Source organism: Carcharhinus amblyrhynchos, chromosome 5 (genome assembly GCF_965287045.1).
Source record: "Carcharhinus amblyrhynchos chromosome 5, sCarAmb.v2.hapA, whole genome shotgun sequence".
Taxonomy (NCBI): domain Eukaryota; kingdom Metazoa; phylum Chordata; class Chondrichthyes; order Carcharhiniformes; family Carcharhinidae; genus Carcharhinus; species Carcharhinus amblyrhynchos.
This window is the reverse complement of record NC_137328.1, coordinates 83535294-83558580: the sequence shown is the minus strand read 5'-3', so window position 1 is coordinate 83558580 and position 23287 is coordinate 83535294. Positions and strand designations below refer to the sequence as shown.

The 23287-nt window shown below is 40.8% G+C and overlaps 1 protein-coding gene across 3 annotated transcripts in view; it reads right to left on the bottom strand.

Annotated features, from left to right (window-relative positions):
• skic3 (SKI3 subunit of superkiller complex) overlaps positions 1-23287 on the bottom strand; it is a 102437-nt gene that overhangs the window by 12448 nt on the left and 66702 nt on the right. For all 3 annotated transcript variants that reach the window (XM_080189107.1, XM_080189106.1, XM_080189108.1), the window contains 7 exons: positions 20891-21032; positions 19840-19933; positions 13067-13144; positions 11052-11176; positions 9579-9702; positions 4007-4228; positions 1899-1971 (listed from right to left, as the gene is read on the bottom strand). In XM_080189107.1, coding sequence (XP_080045233.1) covers positions 1899-1971; positions 4007-4228; positions 9579-9702; positions 11052-11176; positions 13067-13144; positions 19840-19933; positions 20891-21032 — 858 coding nt within the window. The remainder of the gene's footprint in view (positions 1-1898; positions 1972-4006; positions 4229-9578; positions 9703-11051; positions 11177-13066; positions 13145-19839; positions 19934-20890; positions 21033-23287) is intronic.

The following is a 23287-nucleotide window of genomic DNA, read 5'->3' as shown; positions in this document are numbered from 1 at the left end:
ACCCTGCCTATGCAATTTCACTCCAGCAGGGTTTACAGTAGTTCTCATTTTCAGGGAATGAGTGGGATGACCTCACTGGAGTGAAGGGCAGGACATTCGGGACCCCGCACCCCCCCCCCCCCCCCAACCCCCCACCCCCCAAAGAAGGTCGAGCTGTGCGGGGAGGAGGGGGGTACCCCCTGGGCTTGGGCCCCCTGACAGTGCTAGTGTATGCCCCTGGCACCACCCAAAGTGCCCATGTCCAGAGGTACTTTGGCACTGCTCACTCAGCAGTGCCAAGGGGCAGGGCCTAGGGGCAATTGGTGGAGGGAGGGTCCCACTGCCACTTGGATCCGGTCAGTACTGGAGACAGGCCAATGATCAGTGTGGGTTGAGGAGAGGGGTTACTGGCCCAGGAATGCTTGTGTGGATCACGATTGGGCAGTGGATGGGGAGGTGGGGGGAGGCTGGGGGGCAGCACTGCACAGGTCCCAGGCCAGCCAGTGATTCAGCTGGTTAGCAAAGAGCAGGCCTGGAACTATCAGACTCTGGCATGAATAAGCCCTGCCCCGAGCTATTAACGATATTCATGACTGTGACCTCTGCAGTGCACAGAGGGTGGGAGATTCTTTTCTGAACTTTAATTGAAAAAACAATCGTGAATTACACAAATTTTCCCGCCAATTCAGCACTAAAATTTTTTGGGAGAAATCGGGCCAAATAAGTATATAATTAGCAACAGAGAGGAGGTGGGAATTTTGCAACACAAAGAATTAAGGGTTGTGGTGAACTGCTTATTGGGCGAGGGAGAATTCTAGCTGTGTGGACCTTGAGGAAAGAAAAAAAGAGCCTTTTTAGCAGAGTCTGAATTCCATTTATTATAACTACAATATATTCCATTACTGTTCCTTTTATATGCTTGAGATGTTTTCTCCCAAGATATGCAAATGCACAGCAAGGAAAGTCTCATGCAGTGAAACAAACATGTTCATGCAACTTCGTCAGTTCATCAAGAGACATTTTGAGCATAATGCAAGTCATGACTTTTAAAATGTAAACTGTCCATGGACAAATACTGAGAGGAATTTGTAGCTCACCTGATACAGATAAAATTTAGAGCGAACAGCGCCTGTGATGAGGGTGTGAATTGTGCTTCGTTACACAGCCTACGGCTTTCACTATAATTAGTGACCTTATGAGTTTATTCATGTGCTAGGGCTGATAGACTAGCAATGAATACATCAACATGGTGAATGTGGGATACCTCTGGATGCACAGTGCTTATGAAAGGCAAGATGTACATATAGACTGGTTAGGAGACATCAGCTCTATTTCCAGAGATGAATTTTGTAGGGACACTATACGTCAACCCACAAATCCTCAAGGAAGCAATTTCATACAGAATATATCTCTTATTAACTATTGTAATAGCAAGTAACTAGTGTATTATATTAACATATTCTAGTCTCTGTACAAGGAGGCTAATATTGCAACCCCATTCTAAATCACTCAAGTCCAAGAATTCAATAACAGTTCTTGAAATCCCTGGAGCACTAGCTGTACTCCCAGTGGTGCTGCTGGCCTCTGATGGGCTGCTGGTTTGCACCAGGTGGGATTTCAGCTACCAAGATCCTAAATTGCAGGGAAAGCCTAGAAGGCACTTAATTCGATCAGGCCTTCCTTGCAGAAGTCTAATGCTGTTGTCCACTCAAATCACATTCTTCTGTGCTGTCCTATTTATTTGTTACCAACTTGCTGGGCAGCAATAGCCCTAAAACTCCTCACGACTCCCAAATAATTTATCCACAGTATTTTATTTATCTCACCATAAGCAGCCAAAAGATACATTAAAAACAAATTATTTTGCACAAAAACATATTTTCTGTGACAATATTATAAACTAATTATTGATAACTTACTTTTGCAATCTGGGGAGTGTGTTGAGGAATAAGTCTGGATAATAATGTCCAAAGGGCAGGATCAGCTGGATTGCTGGGAAGGAATGTTTAAAACATTTGTAATACAGCTATAGTTTTTACAGTTAACCTACAAATACTATTTTTGATAAATGTTTAGGTGTATGATATTCAGATCTGTAAGCTGCATGAAAATCTACAAAAAGGAGTGAGTCTATACATTTCAAAATTGAAACCACTTTTCACAGCAACATGAAGTGGGTAACAAAAAATTATATGCAGGATCTACTTTTGATTGCAGAATTTATATTATACCAACTAAGATGCCACCAACCATAACTGGTAATGACCGAAGGCAGTAAGTTTTCACAAGTTCTAGGTAAGCACAGACCAGATATAATGCTGTGAAATCTGCCATAAGAACCTGCAGCACAGGCAATAGACAAAATTTAGTGTCTCGATATGGCTCCGCTCACCGACCGCGGAACTGGTGGGAAAACTGCATCACTTCTTCTGTGGGGGAGGTTCGACCGAATTGAGTGACGTTCAGTTCTCCGAAGACCTTCTCCAGGTCAGCAATTCTCCATTGATAGCAGAGCCGCCAGAAATGGTGGCGGCTCCTGGTAATGCTCTCAGGACTTCAGGGGCTGTCACTGGAATGCTGGATTCAGATGTGTGAATTACAGGGAGGGGCTCCCGGAAGGGAAGGAGTGGGGGTATGAGTTGGGTGGGAAGAAGGGTGACAGAGGCAACGACAGTGATCTTCAGCAGCCTCCCGCTCTCCTAATGCTGGGCCATTAGTTGGGCACAGAATGCCTGACGTGATAATGCAGTCGTTAAGAGGCATAGGAAAGCAACTTCCATTTCATCCATTAAAATTCCAATATGCTTGGGAAAAATTGGTGCCAAATGGCTTTTTAATGAGCCCTTTCCCACCTCAACACATAACTGTGAGAAGTTAACAGTTTATGCTTAGAGTAGTTTATTAGACCTGTCAGGATGAACTAGTGTGCATCCAGTGAAGAGCTGCATAAATTTATGCTGTGATTTTTTTTCCAAAACCATGAATGATTACTAAAAATTTAATCCAAAAACAATTGAGAAAACTTGCGTGTAAAGAACAGTATGACTTACAAAATTGAATAAATTAAGGGCACAGCAAAACTTTGGGAGAAATGAAGTACATCAGAAAGTCAACTTTACAAACTCAATAGCCTAAATACTTCAGCCTCATCTCAATTAGCTGAGAAAAAGTGCAGAGCTTAATTGAAGCAGGTGTATGTTGGTGCATGCAGTTTTTACTTGGTAAATTTATGACTGTATTTATAGCTCTGTCTTTTATAAAAGGGGAGCAGCATGGGAAAGAAAAGAAAAATTAATAACTAAATTAATGGCATGAAGATGGAGTTTACAGGCAAGTGAAGTGGCAGCTCCAGCATTTTATCACCTGTTCATGGGCTGCTGAAGTAATGACAAGGCAAGTAGCCCTGTTTGGCTTATCAGTATACAATCTTTATGGGCCAGAGTAGCTGGAAGAAGGCGGAACAAGTGGAAAGCAACACAGGTCTTTGCTTAAAACTGCAAGGAATATTATTTTTATGGTCAGTTTCATTGGACTTTTATTTTTAGCCATTGATTTACAGAAGATAAACATCAATTTTTCTATAATAGTTCATCATTAAAAAAATTCTTTAGTCCCCGTAAGATAAGGATCAAACACGAATGCAATTCTAAATTATGAGTGATAAACATCATTTAAACCAAATGTTATAAAAGGTAAAACAGCAAGGGCAAATTTGGAATAGCTCTGAACAGTACATGAAGCCTAACTTGCAGCCTTTTAATTAGACTATATCCCAACATTTATAAATTCAAAATAGACAGCAATGCCGAGAATTAAAAGTTGTACTGAAGCCAAGAAGAAAGGGTCTACTATAATATTACAAGTAATCAAACTGTGCATGCAATATGCATACGGTAATAACTGTTGTAGGGATATACTTTATAGGTTAAAGGTCATCATATGCTCCTTTCAAATTTTCGGTTTTTAAGTACAAAATGACAAATTCTCATCTGTGCATTGAAGTAAGCATTTTAGTCATTTTTCTTACCAATGGATAGCTTTGGCTGCCTGTCTTTGCACAGCTACACTGTTAGCTTGCAAAGAAAACATTCCCGAAGATAAAAGGCTGGTTTCATAGGTTGAACTGACTTTGTCCGAATGTTTGAACAGTTCATTAAGTGCTGCTGTAGTGAGGGTAGTATCCTTCTTCGAAAGGCCCAGAGCACATAAAGCTTGCAAACTTTCTATACTGGGCTCCTTCAACATGGAGCTTTTAAACAAAAATAAACAAAAAGTAGAATTAACAGAAGAAAATTAATGTTGCAGTTTATTCTATTCTATGATGGAAGTATTCCAGATTGGTAGCCTTTCCACATCTATTTTTTTAATAGATCTAAAATTATTAAATACATTAAAGCAAGGAACAAGGAAAGAAATTATTTAGTATCATGCTTTGCAAACTTTATGTAATTATTTTTCAAGTGCTGCCACTGTAATTAAAAGTGAATCTTACAGCATTTTATATGCAAAACATAGGCTCAAAAACAGCAACAAAATATAGTGATCAATTAAAGGGTTAGTAGGGGTTAAAGTTAGTCACTTAAATTGGCAAAATATGGGAAGGGATATTGGGACTATTGTTGTTCACTATTTACATAAACAATTTGGACTCGGGTTTCAGAAATACAACTTCAAAATTTGTGGATGACACTAACTAAACCCCATCCCCAATTTAATGCCGAAGCATTCGTCAACAAAACATAAATAAACTTGCAAAATGGGCATATAATTGACAAATTAATCTTCATATGGATAAAAAGGAGGTTACACACTTTGGTAAGGATAATCTTAGCTATTGTCTTGCATCGTTCCTTTTCAAAAGCTCTGTACTAACAACTTAGGCGATGGGATAAAAAGCCACACATCCAAATTTGTTGATGCTGCAAAGATAGGCAGCATTGTTAGTGTGGATGAAAGCATAATATTACAAGAGATACTGATAAAGTTTATATATTAGTGTCACAAGTGGGCTCATATTAACACTGCAATGATGTTACTGCAAAAATCTACTAATTGCCACAGTCTCTCACCTGTTTGGGTAGACTGAAGGAGAATTTAGCGTGGCCAATGCAGCTAACCAGCATTGGACTATGGAAGGAAACCAGAGCACCCAAAGGAATGCCACGCAGACATAAGGAAAATGTGCAGACCCTGCACAGACACTGACCCAAACCAGGTCCTTGGCACTGTAGGCAGCAGTGCTAACAACTGTGCCACCCTGAACAGGTTAAACCAATGGGCAAAACTGTGCCAAATGGATTTAAATCTAGGCAAATGCAAAGTATTCTAGGCAAATTCACTTTTACGTAAAGAGGATAGAAAAAGTGTACTTTCAAAAAAGTAAATTGTTAGAAACTGTGGTGGTCCAGGTTCATAGATGTAAATGTCAGACACAGTACAGATACAGTAAAGATACAATAAAAGACTAATTGGTATTTATATTGTGAGGGCATAAAATGCAAAAGGGGTAAAGTCCAGCTTCAGCTGTAACCTAGTTAGGCTACATCAGAAGTGGTGAACAATGTCTTCGGAAGGATATACTAGTCTTGGTTGGAGTGCAGCTTAAATTTACCAGAATGGTATCTGGACTCAAGGTTAAAGAGGAGGTAAACAAGCTGGGGTTGTATTTCCTTGAACTTACAAGGTTCAGGTTTGGTCCAACTTAAATTTTTAAAACATTAAAGGGGAAACAATTGGGAAGACAGAGAGAAACTATTTCCACTGGTTGGAAGATCTAGGACCAGAAGCACAAGTCTAAGAATTAAAACCAGATCTCTGAGTGAAGGCTAGAAACACATCTGCATGCAAAGAGTGACCAAAGTTTGGAACTCCCTTTCATAAATGGCAATTGATGCTGGATCAACTGTAATTTTTAAGTCAGAGATGGATCAATTTTTGTTAGCCAAAAAGTATTAAAGGACAGGGACAAAGGCTATGAAGTTAATATACATGCAATGAAGCTGCAGATCATCCATAGTCTCACTGAATGCTAGGACAGGCTCAAGGGGCAAAATGTATACTTCTGTTTCTATGTTCCTATATGTGGATTGAAGTTAAAATCATGCCAAAATAAATGGGCTGAACATTTCCTGACTTCACTGGCTGCAAATGGTTTACACTATAAAGTCAGGGAGGTTCTCATTCCAGTTCTTAGTAGGCAGGGATTTGTAATACAAAATCAAAATACTGTGGATGCTGGAAATTTTAAATCTTAAAGAGAGAATGCTGAAAGTACTCAGCTGATGAAAGATCATCATGCTGAAACATTGAGTCTCTGTCTTTCCACAGAATCTGCAAAATGAACTGAACATTTCCAGCATTTTCTGTGTTTATTGCCCATGTTACAAAACTGTTATAAACTGATATCAACTGTCAATGACAGGGAGCTGGTGGTGTAGAGGTAATGTCACTAGACCACAGGATTAGGTTAATGCTCTGGAAATACTGATTCAAATCCAACTATGGCAGCTGGTGGAATTTAAAATCAATTAACAAAACTTAGAATTGAAAACTTAGTAGCGGTAATGTTGAAACCACTGTTGATTGTCAACAAACTCATCTAATTCAATAATGCCCCTTTATGGAAGGAAATTGCCATTCTTACATGGTCTGGCCTACATACAACTCTTACCTGCTCTCTGAAATAGGGGAATAAGCTATTCGGTACAAGGACAATTAAGGCTGCCTTTTCCAGTGACACTCATTTCATGGAAAGACAAATCAAACCCCGTTCAAAGGACAATTTTCAATGCTTATATCTCGTGCTTTCTAATAATGTAGTGGGCAACTATTTGTCTACTGGCTCAAGTCATCGGTGAAAAACGTACAGATGTATAAAAGAGAGCAACCTCCAAATTTACACTTTTTGAGCAGAGTACTTTTATGGCAATGTTTATAGATAGCCAAAGTTTGTAAATTGGAGACCAAATACTTCAGGATCCCTTGGATACCAATATCTACAAACTGCAAAGAACAAAGCTATGACTATACAAACATCTCAAAATTGGAATGGCAACGTAATATGAAGTACAGAATCATAGAATCTTTACAGTGCAGAAGGAGGCCATTTGGCCCATCACATCTGCCCAATTTTCCAACAGAACATTTTATCCAGGCCCATGCTGCACCCTATCCCAGTAATCTCGTGTTTACCCCATTAATTCCCCTAAGCTATACATTTTAGGGTCCTAAGGGACATTTGCATGGCCAATCCATATAACCTGCATATCTTTGGACTATGGATAGAAACCGGAGCGCCTGGAGAATACCCACGCAGACAGGAAGAACATGCAAACTCCACACGGTCACCAAAGGCTGGAACTGAGCCTGGTCCTTGGTGCAGTGAACCAGTGTTAACCACTGTTCCACCCCTCAGATACTGAAGAATTCCGTCTCCATATGTAACAGGAATTAGACAACATTCAGGCTTGGGCTGATGAATGGCAATTAATATTCATGCCATCCAAATGCCAGGCAGTGACAATTTTCACTAAGAGAATCTAACAATCACCTCTTGACATTCAATGTGTTCTAGGTATTTACCAGTGTTGTGGCGCAGTGGTAGCATCCCTATCTCTGGACAGAAGTTCTGGGTTCAAGTCCTACTTCAGGACTTGATGGCTATGGAAGGTGTATTCATGTTGCATTTTGGGAGGACTAACCAGGCAAGGGAATACAGAATGAATGATAGGACACTAAGAAGAACAGAGGAGCAGAAGGACCTTGAGGTGCTTGTCCAAAGAACCCTAAAGGCAGCAGGACAGACAGGGTGCTTAAGGCAGCATGAGATACTTGAACAGAAAATGCTGGAGAAACTCAGCAAGTCTGACAGCATCTGTGGGGAGAGAATAGAGCTGATGTTTCAAGTCTGGATACCCCTTCATCAACCCTGATGAAACCTTGGCTCTATTCTCTCTCCATAGATGCTGTCAAACCTACTGTGTTTCTCTAGCATTTTCTGTTTTTGTTTCAGATTCCAGCATTCGCAGTATTTGCTTTCATTAGCCAAGGTATAGAATATAAAAGAGTAGGGAAGGCATGAGGTGAGTAATGTGATCTGCACCCACCTCTGTGCCAATTCCCCCTTTAAATGCATGCATTTAAATTGACTTAATGAGCTGCATGCCCAAACTTAGTGACATGTTTCTCTTTACCACATTCGCCCGTCCAGATTCGGCACAAAACAGATATGCTTTACAAAAGGCTGATTCTGACACTCAAGCTAGCAAGGAAATAAGTGCTGAGCATCCGACGGTTCTCTGCTTGAGATCTTGGAGGGGGAGGGAGAGTGTGGGTGGGGAAGAGAGAGACTGCTGTCATTCTGCCTGTGATCAGTGAGGGTCCACTGCCATTCTGCCTGTGATCAGCGAGGGAGAAGTGGGGGCTGCTGCCACTTTCCCTGTGATCAGTGAGGGGGAAGGGGGAGTTCGCTACCACTCTGCCTGTGATCTGTGAGGGGGAAAGGGGGATCTGCTGCCATTCTGCTTGTGATCAGAAAGAGGGGGGGGGGGGGGGTCCGCTGTCGCTCTGCCAGTAATCAGTGAGGGGAAGAAAGAGACAGGACCATGATCAGCTTGGGTGAGGGGTAAGGGTGTCAGTACTGTTGTGGGGGCCGGGGAAGGCATTATCCATTCCGGGAGCGATGTGGCAGTGGAGCCACGTTCTCTCTTTTTCTGCGCATGCGCAGTTGGAGATATCGATCAGAGCTGCAGGATTTCGGGCACGTTAAGTCCTGTCCACAAGCTTCTACAGCGCAATTCGGAATCGCTGATATTTTTGCAGTGAGAGCACATATGGGGGGCACCTGAGAACAGGTCTAAAAATTGGATCTGAAACACTCCCAGTTTCAAGCCACCCAGCGCTTAGAATCAAAATGGTAAAACTGAGCCCACTATGCGCAGTTCTGGTCACCACACTACACCAAGCACGTGACTGCACTAGAAAGAGTGCAGAGGAGATTCACCAGGATGGTGCCTGGATAGAGAGTTTCAGCTTTGAACAGAAGCTGCTTAGGCTAAAGTTGTTTTTCTTAGGAGCAGAGAAGGCGGAAGAGGGGACTGATTGAAATGTACAAAATGAGGAACATAGCTAGGGTAAACACAAAAAAACCTGCCCCTTAGTAGAAGGGTCCATAACCAAGGGGCAGAGATGCAAGGTAAAAGGACAGGAGATTTAGAGGGGATTTGAGGATTTTCACTTTGAGGATGGTGGAATCTGGGATTCCGCCTGAAAGGACGCTAGAGGTGGGAACCTTCAACATTTAAGCAGTAGTTATGGCATTTGAACTTCCATAGCATACAAGGCTTGGGAGTAAGCGCTAAAAAACAGGATTGGAATAGGTGTTTGAACTCTTAATGTACAGCCATGTCAGAGAGTCATAAAGTTTTGATTATTTGCTTCTAAATACTTCTGATGCACTTGGAGAGCAGTAAAAGCGAGAAAATTTCCTGGTCAGCCACACTGCAGTAGGCAGCAGAAAATCACTGTACTTTACCCAAGTATAAATCACAGACCAATCCAAATGGAAGATCCTGGTACCTGAAGCACAAGGGGATATTTACCATTTGAAGAGCAAAGTTTTGCAATTGTCCATTCTGCCCTCTTTGAAAGCGATCATTGCAAGTGCAATCATTATATGAGCCTTCTCTTTCTCTGTGCGAGCAATAGTTAAAGCCTTTTCATAAGCTGTCAAAATATAAATAAAGCCAAAAATACACAAACCACAATTTAAACACCTCTCAACACAGTAAAAAAAAACAATGCATAATAGGAATAATTACAATTGCTTGATTAACAAATTTCAAGATACCAATAATGAGTTAATTGATCAAAATTGTAATAAATTGAAAATATTAAATAATTTTCTTCAAACTGGTATTCTATTGTCATATATTATGTTGAAATGCTAAGGCAGATTCACACAAGAATTACATTGAAATAGTGCAGTGATTGATATTAAGCTAATTAGAATCTCCTTGCACTTCAAGGATGGCTTGGCTTTTGTGACAGTAAATTAGCAAAATTACTATTGTTATTACTGTTCACTGTCATTACTCCTCCTGAAACTGACAACTTCTGGAGTAAACACAGTAAGAAGTCTCACAACACCAGATTAAAGTCCAACAGGTTTATTTGGTAGTAAATCAGGTGATGAAGGTGCAAACCCCGAAAGCTAGTGGCATTTACTACCAAATAAACCTGTTGGACTTTAACCTGGTGTTGAGAGACTTCTTATTGCGTTTACCCCAATCCAACACCAGCATCTCCACATCATGGCTTCTGGAGTCTACGTGGATATGTTGAAATTGTTGTTACCGATTCAATGCTTCTCCAGAGGGTGCACTGACAAGTTCCCTCTGACAGCAATCACTGATGTGAACTTGCTCTTATCCTAATGACATTGCTTAAAACACCCCAAAATTATTTTTTAAATTAAATGAGATGCGACTGGGTTTTAAACAGGGTGCTAAGTTTATGATTTTGCTGAAAAAGAAATTTGACATTCCATCAATAAAATTATGATGAAATTTCACATATTCATAAGACGGATATTTTGAGGTTTATGGTATCTCAGTTTTGATCTTAGTCCCACACATATATCCTAATGATTTATTTCACTGTGTAATATGATATTTGAAAGTAAAGTATAATCAGCACATTTTAATGTTAGTGAGAATGACTTAATGTGATTTGGTGACATTACGGTTGATGGACACCTGGAGAGACATCTGACTTCGTGTTTGATTAAAACTAACTGGGAAAGAGGAAATCCATACCAGAGGCAGTTGTTTTTTTTTTAAGATCAGCAATGACCATTGTTCCTTCGCCACTGACCTTACATTCCAGACTATTGTACTTTTGTTTATAAGCAGTCAAATATGTATTTCATAGTTTATTCTATTTATATAATAATAAATGGCTAACCTAAAATACAAGTCTATACATTTGGGATAATAAATACTGTACATTTTACACAGGAATGTCAAATTTATAGACACTTCCTTGTACTCATTTCATGCTAATGCCATATTTACCTCTGGCACTCTCCCGAAAAAGTCCTTCCTTCAAGTAAGCCAGAGCAAGACCAGTGATGTCGTCAAACTCCACAGGTGGGTTCAACATGTAAGCCTGGATAGCCTCTTGATATTGACCTGCAGTACTGAATAATAAAACAAAGTCTTTGATGTAGTGGCAAGGTCATCTTGAAACTGCAGGTGTTCCAACCCACAAGGTAAATACGTACAGTAATAATCAATGCTCTTCAGTACGGTCACAGAACTGGCAGGATTGTGACCTTTGGCTAATCCAACAATATAAAAACTCTGAACACAGCAATCACCAAAGAAAATAGAAATCATTGGACATGATTTCACAGAATCCTTACAGTACAGAAGGAGGCCATTCAGCTCATCAAGGCCCTATTCCTTTAACATAAGAAATAGGAGCAGGAGTAGGCCATCTAGCCCCTCGAGCCTGCCCCGCCATTCAATAAGATCATGGCTGATCTGTCATGGCTCAGTTCCACTTTCCCGCCTTCTCCCCATAACCCTTAATCCCCTTGCCTATCAAAAACCTATCTACCCGTGTCTTAGATATATTTAGCAAGGCAGCCTCCACCACTTCAACGGGCAGAGAATTCCAGGGATTCACCACCCTTTGAGTGAAGAAGTTCCTCCTCAACTCCGTTCTAAACTGCCCCCCCTTATCTTGAGGCTGTGCCCTCTAGTCCTACTGTCCTTCCTGAGCGGGAAGAGCCTCTCCACCTCTATCCTATCCATCCCATTCATCATCTTATACGTCTCAATGAGATCTCCCCTCATTCTTCTAAACTCTAATGAGTACAAGCCTAGCTTATTCAGCCTCTCCTCATAGTTCAACCCCCTCAACTCCGGTATCAGCCTAGTAAACCTCCTCTGCACTCCCTCCAAGGCCAAAATATCCTTGCGTAAGTGCGGCGACCAAAACTGCACACAGTACTCCAGCTGCGGCCTCACCAGTGCCCTGTACAGTTGCAGCAAGACCTCCCTACTTTTATATTCAATCCCCCTTGCTATGAAGGCCAGCACCCCATTTGCCTTCCCGACCACCTGCTGCACCTGCAGGCTGGGTTTTTGCGACTCATGCACAAGGACCCTGAGGTCCCTCTGCACCGTTGCATGCTGCAGTTTTTTGCCATGTAAGTAATAGTCCTTCCTACCAAACCTCAGTTTAGCCTGCTAATCCCCATTGACACTAGGGTCAATTTAGCACGGCCAATCAATCTAACGCACATATCTTTGGATTGTGGGTGGAAACCATAGCACCCGGAAGAAACTCACGCAGAGACAGGGAGAATGTGCAAACTTGTCTAGAAATCTATTGTGGATGGGGCCAAGGAGTGATTGGTGGGAGTGAGGGGTCTCACTGCCACGCTGCAAATAGGCTGGATGGGGGAGGGGGCAGTGCTGGAGATTGCGGTACTCTGGGACGGTTGCAGGGTGGGGAGAGATTTTCATTTAGTAAAGTGAGCGATCATCAAAACACAAACAGGCAAATAGAATAGGATTAAAAATTTTAGAGCTATATTAGTAACAGACTATTAAATTGGAAAATAGCTTTTCTAATTGCAGTTTCAAAATTCTATATAGAATGGTCACAAAAGTGAGAGCAACATTAAATTAGTAATACCCAAATAGAATGGGAATATTGGGTTGTGATTATGCACGTGTACATAAACAGACACACACACAGACACCCCTCTGAAGAGACCTCAAAACAAATTCGGTACTGAAGAGATAAGCGCTTCATATTCAACATGTTTTCTATGCACACTAGATTTGGAGAATCATTGAAGGTAAAGACATTAACAGGAAAGGAAGATCAACTCGACACAGCCAACATTCATAAAACAACCGGAACGTTTTAGGCACTTGTTTAATGTCCCAATCAATATTTTTTAAAACATTATTAAAATATATTTACAATTTAAATAACAGGAATAAAATGATGGAAGGTAACTGTCTAAAAATCTTTATTAGGCATACAAGTCACTTATAAACTTATAACCTACCATAAAGCTCGAATCCAATTTCTCCGAGCGTACTTAAGTTTTTCTTCATCTTCAGTTTTCTGAAGCAGCACAACTGCTCTGAAATCGAAAATAATAAATATGTGTCTTGAGAGAAAAAAGCTTTCCTGCACATATCAGATCCTCGTGAGTGGTGTGGGAAGCAACACAGCTCACCATAAAAAAATGCATGCATATCAGCACCATCTAAACATCTTTAGTATCGACATGGAATATATCTCATCTTGATGGAGCCATCATTCAATACCACATGGTAGATTGTTGCACAAAGTTAAATCTCATGGGATCCAGGGTGAGGAATCTAAATGGATACAAAATTGGCTTCCTGACAGAAGCCAGAGGATGGTTGTAGAGAGCTGTTTTTCAAACTGGAGGTCTGTGACTAGTGGTGTGCCTCAAGGATCAGTGCTGGGCCCACTTATTTGTCATTTATATTAATGATTTGGATGAGAATATAGGAGGTATCATCAGTAAGTTTGCAGATGACACCAAGATTGGTGGCGTCGTGGACAATGAAGAAAGCTATCTCCAATTGCAACAGGATCTTGATCAATTGGGCCAGTGGGCTGACAAGTAGCATATGGAGGTGTACGTTAGGTCCTGGCAACTGAAAACAGATGGAGCTCTGGAGGAATAGAGAGAGAGTAGGAAAGAACTCAAATGGGGAGTTAGAAGGGCAAAAAGAGGTCACAAAATGTTTTTGGCAGATAGGATTCTCCTTAATCCTAAGACATTTTATATGTTAGAGAGTTGTCAGGGAAAAAAAAACAGACCTCTCAGGGACAAAGGAGGGGAATTATGCTTAGAACCCAAGGGAACAGGGGAGATCCTAAATGAATACTTTACATCAGTATTCACAAAGGAGAGGGACATGTTGACTGGGAGTGTTTCAGAGGGAGGTGTTGACCCGTTAAAGAGAATCTCCATTACAAGGCAGGAAGTGTTAGGTTTTTTAGGGAACATTAAAACTGACAAATCCCCAGGGCCTGATGGCATCTATCCTAGACTGCTCAGGGAGACAAGAGATGAAATTGCTGGGCCTCTGACAGAAATCTTTGTCTCTTCATTGGACACAGGTGAGGTCCCAGAGGATTGGAGGATAGCGAATGTGGTACCGTTATTTAAGGAGGGGAGCAGGGATAACCCGGGTAATTACAGGCCGGTGAGCTTGATGTCCGTGGTAGGGAAGTTGTTGGACAGGATTCTTAGAGATAGGATGTGTGCGCATTTAGAACGGAATAATCTCAGTGACAGACAGCATGGTTTTGTAAGAGGGACGTTGTGCCTTACAAATTTGGTGGAGTTTTTTTTGAGGAGATGACGAAAACGGTTGACGAAGGGCCGTGGATGTCGTCTATATGGATTTCAGTAAGGCGTTTGACAAGGTCCCTCATGGCAGGTTGGTTAAGAAGGTTAAGGCTCATGGGATACAAAGAGAGGTGGCTAGATGGGTAGAGAACTGGTTTGGCCACAGGAGACAGAGGGTAGCAGCTGAAGGGTCTTTTTCCAGCTGGAGGTCTGTGACCAGTGGTGCTCCGCAGGGCTCTGTACCAGGACCTCTGCTATTTGTGATATATATAAATGTTTTGGAAGAACGTGTAACTGGTGTTATCAGCAAGTTTGCAGATGACACGAAAATGGCTGGACTTGCGGGTAGCAATGAATATTGTTGGTCAATACAGCAGGATATAGATAGGCTGGAAAATTGGGTGGAGAAATGGCAGATGGAATTTAATCCAGATAAATACAAAGTGATGCATTTTGGAAGAACTAATGCAGGGGGGAGTTATACAATAAATGGCAAAGCCATCAAGAGTATAGAAACACAGAGGGACCTGGGTGTGCAAGTCCACAAATCCTTGAAGGTGGCAGCACAGGTGGAGAAGGTGGCGAAGAAGGCATATGGTATGCTTGCCTTTATAGGATGGGGTATAGAGTATAAAAGTTGGAGTCTGGTGTTGCAGCTGTATAGAACACTGGTTAGGCCACATTTGGAGTACGGCCTCCAGTTCTGGTCGCCGCACTACCAGAAGGACGTGGAGGCTTTAGAGAGTTCAGAGAAGGTTTACCAGTATGTTGCCTGGTATGGAGGATCTTAGCTATGAGAGATTGGGTAAACAGGGTTGTTCTCCCTGGAAAGACAGAGAATGAGGGGAGACCTAATAGAGGTGTACAAAATTATGAAGGGTATAGATAGGGTGAACAGTGGGCAGCTTTTTCCCAGATCGGAGGTGATGATCGAGGGGTCACAGGCTCAAGGTGAGAGGGGCAAGGTATAACTCAGATGATAGAGGGACTTTTTTTAAAAAACACAGAGGGCGGTGGTGGTGGCCTGGAATGCGCTGCCAAGTAAGGTGGTGGAGGCAGACACACTGGCATCATTTAAGACTTACCTGGATAGTCACATGAGCAGGCTGGAAATGGAGGGATACAAACGAATGGTCTAGTTGGACCAATGAGCGGCACGGGCTTGGAGGGCCAAAGGGCCTATTTCCTGTGCTGTTCTTTGAGTTTAATCTAGACAAATGCAAGGTGATGCATTTTGGTAGACTGAACCAGGGCAAGATTTACTCAGTTAATGATAGGGCGATGGGGAGAGTTACAGAACAAATAGATCTCTAGGGTGGAGTCACAGGTGGACAGGTTGGTGAAGGCAGCATTCGGCATGCTTGGTTTCATCGATCAGAACAATAAATACAGGAGTTGGTATGTCTTGAAGTTGTACAAGACATTGTAAGGCCACACTTGGAAAACTATCTGCAATTCGGTCATCTTATTACAGAAAGGATATATTAAACTAGAAAGAGCGCATAAAAGATTTACTAGGATGCCATCGTGACTTAATGGATTGAGTTATAAGGAGAGGCTGAATAGACTGGGACATTTTTCTCTGGAGCATAGGAGGCTGAGAGGTGACCCTATAGAGGTCTATAAGATAATGAGAGGCATAGACAAAGTAGATAGTCAATATCTTTTCCCACAGGTGGGGAGTCTAAAACTAGAGGGCATAGGTTTAAGGTGAGAGGGGAGAGATACAAGTGTCTAGAGGGGCAATTATTTCACACACAGGGTGGGGGGTGTCTGGAACAAGCTGCCAGAAGTTGTAGTAGAGGCAGGTACAATTTTCTCTTTTAAAAAGGATTTAGATAGTTATATGGGTATGATGGTTGTAGAGGGATATGGGCCAAATGCGGGCAATTGGAATTAGCTTAGGGGTTTTTCAAAAAAGGGCAGTATGGACAAGTTGGGCTAAAAGGGCCTGTTTCCATGCTGTGAACCTCTATGACTATCAAATGATGATAGTCCAGGGCTTCAGTAACAGCTGCTTTTTTTTCTGCAAACTTGTCGTTTAAGAAAAAAATCCCTCAACTCTTTGCCTTTTCGTCATCTGTTCTAATATTGACTTATGCTATTATGAAGCAGCTAGGGGCTTTGTTATGTTAAAAATAGAAACTGTATTTTGGCTGGGAATGCAGAGTTTATAGCCAAGTCATCTTCTAAAAGTTAGTGTTGTGCAGCAAGACAGTCTTTACTCAAAATTCAAAACTGGGAGACTTGCTGAGGGGTCACTGTCACAAATGTGACTACTCTAGACCTTTTTTTTTAAAAAATTGCCGATGTTTAGGATTTAACATTGGCACGTGAATCAGAAGAGAACTATGTAGCTCCATTACTGCTGGGAATATACAGAAATATTTCAAATGCAATTGCTATTTCTGAAAACAAGAGAGAGTAAGCAGAAGCTAAAAATCAGGAACATATGGAACAAATTGAGTCAGCACTTAGCAAATGGGGCAGAGGATCAAAATGCACTAAACTTCAAAAACAAAATTATGGATGACAGAGAATATTGATATTTCCTGGATTAAGAATTATTTACTTAGAAAAATGATATGCAAAAAAATGCATGACTGAAAATAATAGAGTATTTTCTCAATATTATTTGTTGGAAATTTCAAAGAAGAAACTATAAGGCTAATATTAAAACTGAATTGCAAGAAGCTTGCCAGCATAGTAATATATTTGCCAATTTGAGGTTCAGTTTAACTAAAACACTAATCACTTCCATAAATGGACTGAGTGAATTTTCATCTCTGTATGATTCCTTATGGACAAATAAATCTCAGACTACTTCTGAAGTTGTTCTTCTCAGTTAGTACCTTATTCAGTTATCGTGCCATTGCTTTTGCACAGAATTCTTCTGCATGTCCACTTGACAAAACGTTTGTTAAAATCTTCTCCCCAGTGAGTAAATATAGCTGATGTAGGGTTATAAATTCACGCTTGGCACAGATATCTTAAGTTTAGTGCTGTTGATTGCTCCCATAAATACTTTCCATGCCCACTGCCACTGGGGTAGAGTCATAGTGCCCAACAGCAACTTGTATTAACAATGCAAATCCAGGTTGTAATGATGACACCCACCCCTGTGCAATTGTGGAATTGCTCAGCTGCACCAGCTCTTTGGTGCAGCTACACCACATGGACTGCAGTGGCTCAAGAAGGCAGTTCATCGCCACCTTTGCAAAGGCTATTACAGATGGGCAATAAAACACTGGCCTAGGCAACAATGCCCACAATCCATGAATGAATCAAAAATGTTTGAAATTTTTCTGCAAATGGCAGCTGATGCTAGGTCAACTATTAATTTTAAATCTAAGATTAATACATTTTGTTAACCATAGATATTAAGGGATATGAAGCAAAAGCAGACATACTCTCCCCAAAAAGTTTTAAGCGTCAAATTTGCATGAAAACTGGAGTAATTCACATTAGTTCTTTTAGTAGAGAAAAATCTCCTCCACACTGTGCAATGCAGAAGCCACCAGCGTGGATATCATTAAGAACTAGGGGACAGGGCCTATCAACGCTGGAGAGGCTGAAATCAGTGCATTCAGCGGGCCAGTGTCCATGCACCAATCTGTCAGTGCTATGCTCCTCATTATTTTATAAACTTCTTTAAGATTACCCCTCAGCCTTCTACACTGCAGGGAGAAAGTCCCAGTCTATCCAACCTCTCCTTATAACTCAAACCATCAAGTCCTGGTAGCATCCTAGTAAATCTTTTCTGCATTCTTTCTAGTTTAATAATACCCTTTCTATAATAGGATGACCAGAACTGTACACAGTATTCCAAGTGTGGTCTTCCCAATGTCTTGTATAACTGCAACAAGACCTCCCAATGTCTGCATTCAACGTTCTGACAAATTAAACCAAGTATGCCAAATGTCTTTTTCACAACCCTGTCCACTTGTGACTCCACTTTCAAGGAGCTATGAACCTGTACTCCTAGATCCCTTTGTTGTATAACTCTCCCCAATGTTCTACCATTAACTGTGTAGGTCGTTCCCCAATTTGATCTACGAAAATGCATCGCCTCACTTTTATCTAAATTAAACTCAATCTGCCATTCATCGGCCCATTTGCCCAATTGATCAAGATTTCATTGCAATTCTAGATAACGTTTTTCATTGTCCACTATATCAAATTGGTGTCATCATCAAATTTACTAAGTGTGTCTCAAATTCTCATCCAAATCATTAATATGAATGGCAAATAACAGTGGACCCAGCACCAATTCCTGAGGCACACCGCTGGTCACAGTCCTCCAATTTGAAGAACAACCCTCTACAACCACCCTGTGTCTTCTGTTTTCAAACTAATTTTGTATCCAATTGGCTACCTCACCCTGAATCCCATGAGATTTAACCTTATGCAACAATCTACTACGCAGGACCTTGTCAAATGCCTTGCTAAAGTCCACGTAGACAACGTCAACTGCACTGCCCTCATCGATCTTCTTGGTTACCCTTCAAAACAGTCTCCACCGACCTGACCCTCTGGGGGCCCCAATTGCCATCCTTGCACTCCAGTGGGGTCCAGCTGCTAGTTCCCCATTAGTGGGTAGCTACTCTAAACCCAGCTGGAGTCAACTACTCCAGCGAGACGTGTGTGCATGTGCACGCGTCTGCAGAGATGCTAGCAAGCCCAGAGACTTCACACTGATATTATATTGAAGTGACCAATGGTGTTTGTACTTCCCTGCTGATTTCCAGCATGGACCAGACGCTGCCAGAAATCTGACGCTGGGGGATGTTAGTGGGGTGTGAGCCCTGTGAATTGGCCGATGTGACAATCTCCCGGTCTGCTATGCGAAAAAAAAATTAGCAGCGTAGGATGGGCAAATCGTAGCTGTAGAGTTTTATCACAGATGAGCTATGATTTCATTCAACAGGCTGGAAGAGTTTGTCCTTAAGAGAGCATATTCAAATAAGTAAGCTTCTTTATTCTATCGCAGACAAATATACAGAGCAACAAGGGTAGACTTATAATTACATTTAAAAATACAAAATAATGAAAAATTTGTACTTCACTACATCAGTGGGTCATCTCAGTTAACATCTGCAAAATAATCATTAACATGCTGTGCAACTAAGTTCTGAAACTGCTGTAAGGCTGCTCTTGCAGTTTTCTGTTTAAAGACCAGATTTATTCCTGTGTTTGTGACATTAACTTTTATCTTGCTATACCCACAAGAAGGCTTTTGTAGATAATTTCTACCACTCTTGTGGGATCAAGCATTTCTGTCACAACGGGCACAAGATGCTTTTTTCATTCCCAAGATAGGTTTTGAATTACACATTTACAGAATAGCAATTTCAAAGTAACTTGGGAGCATTAATCACATCTGTCTCAGGGTATTCTTTTGTTTCTAAACTTGTGGTAACATGTTTTGTTTTTAACCCAATCCTTACCTGTGATATGCCTCTCCTGCTTGTTTCTGGAGGTTCAGATACTCATTTAAATAACCTAACATTGTGAAAGCTGTTGCATCAGTCTGAATTCTCTCTGTTCAAAACACAAAATTAAGATAACTACTTGTTAGTCTGTCAAAACAAAACACACCACAAACAAGTACCCATTTTCCTTCTATTTTGCCAGGCAGAAGCCAGACATGTAGCCTGGCAGTCTTCACTGAGGAGGCTGCTGCCAAGCAGGAAGATGGAGAAGGCCTCCTTTCTCTTGGGGCCTGCCTATCAGTAGCCAGTGCTTGAATCTGGTTCTGCTGGGACTACAAAGCTATTGTCAAATCTCAGGTGGGACTTCCTCCCAGATGATGGCAACGTCTTAGCTTGAAACAATTAAGGCTTCTTCTAGCATAAAATGGCTGCAGGGCAGCCAGCTTTTGGGCAAGGACCAAATTCTCAGTTGCGGGGAGAAAAGTGGGGTGTGGAGTATGTTGTAAAATCCCAGGTCTTGATATTTAAATCCTTTGTTTGCTCACACTTCTTCCTGCTAACCACCTCTAGCTCTACAACATCCTGTTCCTCTGACTCTAGCCTTCACCTCACCACTGACTGCTTTGCATTCAGCTGAGCTAAGCTTAGCACAAGATTCAGTTGTGCTTAACCCCACCACACCACTTTTCCTTTGACATTCATTTAAAATGAACCTTTTTGACCAAAATTTTGGTTAGCTCCAATTACCTTTCAATTTGGTTTGGTATCAATTATTGCCCAAGTACACCTCTGAGAAGCACCGAGGATTTTTTCTACATTGAAACATGTAAACATAAATTATTGATATTAAGATATACTGATCAATCTACCACTATTCTCAAATTTAAAAGTTGATACTTTGTTAGGATGTGTGACAATTTTGCAGCAGACCTCATCACTATTGAATATTGCCACGGTATTTGTGAATAAATTCATAGTTTGGTTGTAATATTAAGTATTTCTAAAGTCGATTTGAACATCAATTAACTATCAAGTGCAACAGCTCGTCAAACATATTTTGCCATACCTGTGTACTTGCTCATGACAACTTGTGCAGCAGCTATTGCATTCATTTGTACAATGTTGTACTTGTACAGTTCGGAATTTCTGTTGGATTTATCTTGCAGTGTTGCACACACCCAGTGTGCATAACCTTTAGCTCCTTCAGTCTATATAAAGAAATATTTTTCCTAATTTCATTTTACAATCCAAATTTAAAATAACCTCAAGTTCAATAAATTCTAACAAAATGCAAACATTCCTTTCTGCTCGTTCAACCACAAATTTAACTTGAATTAGCAATGAATCATTAAACTGGCATCAAGAATGACTCAATTGATGCATGCACACTGAAAAACTTATGGATAAGAACTTGACATAGTAAATGTATCTGAAGGAGTCTGTTGTTAGCTTGGCTTCTCCATGCATTCTTCAGCTCAAAAGCATATTAGCCCACTGTCAGAAAAAGTGAAGAAGTTTTAAGAATCTATGTTTGTATTGTTAAATATTAGAAATAAGGTTTAGATTTAAGTGAGTTTAAGTTAGTGGGGGCAATACTAGAGCTAGAGCAATGCAGTAGGCTGTGAGACTCAAGCAGAGGCCATGTAGCGGGTTACAGGCTGGGCATCACAACCTCCATGCATCTCTGCCCACCCGATTTCCAGCATCAGCTCCACACCAGAAATCGGCACGGAACTGAACAAATTATGCTAATGAAAATTTACATATCATTAATGGGTTCGAGACTGAAGTCTCTGGGCCCACTATTGTTTCCCCCCACCACCAGGAGTGTTTCACTCCAGCAAGGTTTACAACAGCTCCCTATTCACTGGAGTGAAGGAGTCCAGAAGCGCAATGATGTGTGGCAGGGGGAGGGGAAAAAAAAACAGTATTTACTCCAGTTTTTATGATAATGTTTTTGGGAGAATCCCACCTAGTGAGGAAGGACAAGCCTATAGTTGGATTCATGTTAGACAAAGGTGTTTGCCTGTGTTTTGGTTTCAGTTCAAACTGTGTTTCTATTGTGCTGAGAGTATTTATGGTGCAAAGAGTTAATAAAAGCTTGGAGAAGGAATGAGTGGTTGCATAGCAACCTAGGGCCCCTTTAAAGGTAAAAATTCATAGTGGTTGGGGTCAGGAAGCTAGAGGATGAGCAGCTGTCAACTTTATAAGAAAGACTATAGAATGGAGTAATGGTCAGGGAAGCCAGTACCTGAAATCTAAAAGGACAGCTAATTAAGGAAACTAGAGAAATTGAGTTTCTCTAGTTCAGGAAGCCTGAAGTTAAAACAGAATAGAGTACTGTTCAGTGAAGTCAAAGGCTGAAGGGGTTGGCTAGTGAAAAGCCATAAAGATATCTGACAGTTGTAAGAATTTTAATATTTAACTACAGTTTATTTGTTGAAAATAATTGTGGGGTTTTTGGTGCTGATTTTGTAGTTTGTGTCAAAGCATTCAAGGCAAAGGAATTGTGAAAGAAGAGTTAGAAGACCTGAAGGCAGATCCTTGTTAAAACAGTGCAGAGGAAGTTTTGTTTGAAAGGACAATTGGAAAACCTGCTGGTGGATTTTTGATTCAAGCAGCTGATGGAACACATTATTTGTGAGAAGAAGTTTGAAAGTGGAGTTTGGAAATACATGTGACAATAATCTGGGGGAACTTGAGGAGAAATCCATGGAAAATCGATTGAGTGGCATGCTATCCTTGAATGCTGTGCACATTTGTGAAGTTAGGGGGAATGAAAGGGTATTGTTTTATTGAACTTTTCATGTTTAATAAATAAATCTCCCAATTGTTAATCTTGTGACTCCCTGTTCCTCCACATTTTCTAAAACAGTCTACTGAGCCAGGTTCCATTATGAGACCTTTCTGTCCAGTAGGAACATCAACTGGAAACATAACACTACAAAGTTGCTGAAAGTGCGAGCCCCTAGCAATGCAGTGAAGAAAAACAGGACATACGAGACATCAATGAATAGGGCATTAACCAATTATATTTAAGGATTAAAGAATAAACAAAGCACTGAGAAGCCTATTGTCTTGCACAGGACTGGAGGAATTAAGTGTGAAAGGAGTGTGAATTTACAGGGGTAAAATAAATGCCAAGTACCGAAACAGAGATAAAGGCAAATTAATATATATTGAATTACAAATGATTTTAAAAAGGACAGAAAGGAAAAAGATAAATAATAACACTTCTAAAATTTCCCTGAAAATATTTGAACAGAAATGAAATGAGAATGAATACAATTGTTAATATTCAGTAACCAAGATTGATTGGCTGTAATTAATGATTATTATATAATTGAAAAGGTGCTAATGCTAATTACCAGTCCCAAATAGTTACAGATTTTTCATTTACATTTACCAAGCAAATATAGCAACATCATGATATTCAAAATACGTCAGTGGTGAGGCAGACAAC